The sequence below is a fragment of the Mustela nivalis genome (genome assembly GCF_964662115.1).
Source record: "Mustela nivalis genome assembly, chromosome: 12".
In the NCBI taxonomy this organism is placed as follows: Eukaryota; Metazoa; Chordata; class Mammalia; order Carnivora; family Mustelidae; genus Mustela; species Mustela nivalis.
In genome coordinates, this window is record NC_139031.1 from 10,526,022 (window position 1) to 10,527,861 (window position 1,840).

The 1,840-nt window shown below is 58.3% G+C and overlaps 1 protein-coding gene across 1 annotated transcript; it reads left to right on the top strand.

Annotated features, from left to right (window-relative positions):
- Positions 1-409: 409 nt before the first annotated feature.
- LOC309844620 (olfactory receptor 10AC1) lies at positions 410-1,375 on the top strand (the record flags this gene model as incomplete). The annotated part of the gene is made up of 1 exon (XM_082691718.1): positions 410-1,375. One exon carries the CDS (start codon positions 410-412, stop codon positions 1,373-1,375), a length of 966 nt encoding a protein of 321 aa, XP_082547844.1.
- Between the last annotated feature and the right edge of the window lie 465 nt (positions 1,376-1,840).

Below are 1,840 nucleotides of genomic sequence, written 5' to 3' on the forward strand. Positions count from 1 at the left end.
GAGGCTGAGAGCAGCGTAATACTCCTGGCAATACAGGACCCAACAAATAACAACTAAGGTCTGAAAGCAGGGAATCCTTTGTAAGTGGAGGTCAAGAGTGATACACTGTAAGGAAAGGGCCCAAATTTAAGGCTTCTTTGGAAAAAGCATGTTGAGAATTCTAGTCCAGGAGGCAGGCAAAACTACGTAAGTTAATAAAAGGCCAACACGACGTGTGTGGGGGTGGGAAGGAGTGTCAGGGCGGCTGGTAATGCACCTGGGAGCCGTACCCCCTCTCTGCAGCCACTACTTCCTCCCACCCTCTAAATTCCATCTAGCCTTTCCTCACCAGTGGGGCGGAGGAGCTATACCCTCAAGCTCTCCCTGTCCCCATTTCTTTCCCTACAGGTACCTCTGGGCAAGCCAGTGCATGGACAGCTCCAGCAATGCCACCATGCCCTGTGGCTTTCTCCTTCAGGGCTTCTCTGAGTTCCCGCACCTGAGGCCGGTGCTCTTCTTGCTGCTGCTGGCTGTGCACCTAGCCACCCTGGGCGGGAACCTGCTCATCCTTGTGGCCGTGGCCTCAGTGCCCAGCCGGCCGCCCATGCTGCTCTTCCTGTGCCAGCTGTCAGCCATCGAGCTCTGTTACACTCTGGTGGTGGTGCCCCGCTCCCTGGCCGACCTGGCCGCACCAGGCCCTGGCAGGGGCAGCCCCATCTCCTTTCTGGGCTGCGCTGTTCAGATGCAGATGTTCGTGGCTCTGGGTGGGGCTGAGTGCTTCCTGCTGGCCACCATGGCCTACGATCGCTATGTAGCTATTTGCCACCCGCTGCGTTACACCTCAGTAGTGACCCCAGGGCTATGCACAAGGCTGGCCCTGGCCTGTTGCCTTGGGGGACTGGCAGTATCCGTGGGGCTCACAGTGGCTGTCTTCCACCTGCCCTTCTGTGGCTCCCGCCTGCTGGTGCATTTCTTCTGCGACATCACGGCACTGTTGGACCTGGCTTGCACACGGAGCTACGTTGATGAGCTTCCCCTGCTGGGCGCCTGCCTGGTGCTCCTGCTGCTGCCCTCACTGCTCATCCTGTCCTCCTATGGCGCCATCGCTGCCGCCTTGCACCGCCTGCGCTCCCCTGGGGGTCGGCGCAAGGCTGCCTCCACCTGTGCCTCGCACCTGGCTGTCACCTTCTTACACTATGGCTGTGCCACCTTCATGTATGTGCGACCCAAGTCCAGCTACTCCCCGCGACGGGACCGCACACTTGCACTTGTCTACACCAATGTCACGCCACTATTGTACCCACTCATCTACAGCCTGCGCAACCGCGAAATCACTGCTGCCATCCGCAGGGTGCTGGGGCATGGGCGGCAGGGACAAGGTCTGCGTGGGCCCTGACAGCAGGCAGGGTACCAGGCCAGAGGGGGCAGCTCTGCTCCCTAAAGTTTTCTCTGTCAGGAGGTGTCTGTGTCAGGAACGCCACCAGAGGGGACTCAATGACTGGATTGGGGAAAGAGAACCTGTAAAAGTGTCCACAAAAGAAGAGTCTCCCAGCAGGTAATCCATCCTCCATCCCTTCCTTTGAGGAATGGCAGTGAGGTATAGACCCTAGACCTAAAGACAGTGGGGTATAGACCCTAGACCTAAAGACAGTGGCCCCATCAGCACTTGCTGGTTCCCGCCATGCACTGGGCCCTGTGCAGGGTGATGGGCTCACAGTGATGAAGAAGGCACAACTCTTGGCCACTGGGGCTCACAGATGGGAGCAGAAGGGGTGAAGAGGCAATGGATAGAACGGCTCCTGAGGAGGAGTCTCTGTGGTAGACTTTTTGAGAGGAGAGGGAGTCAGGGAAAACCTCTTGT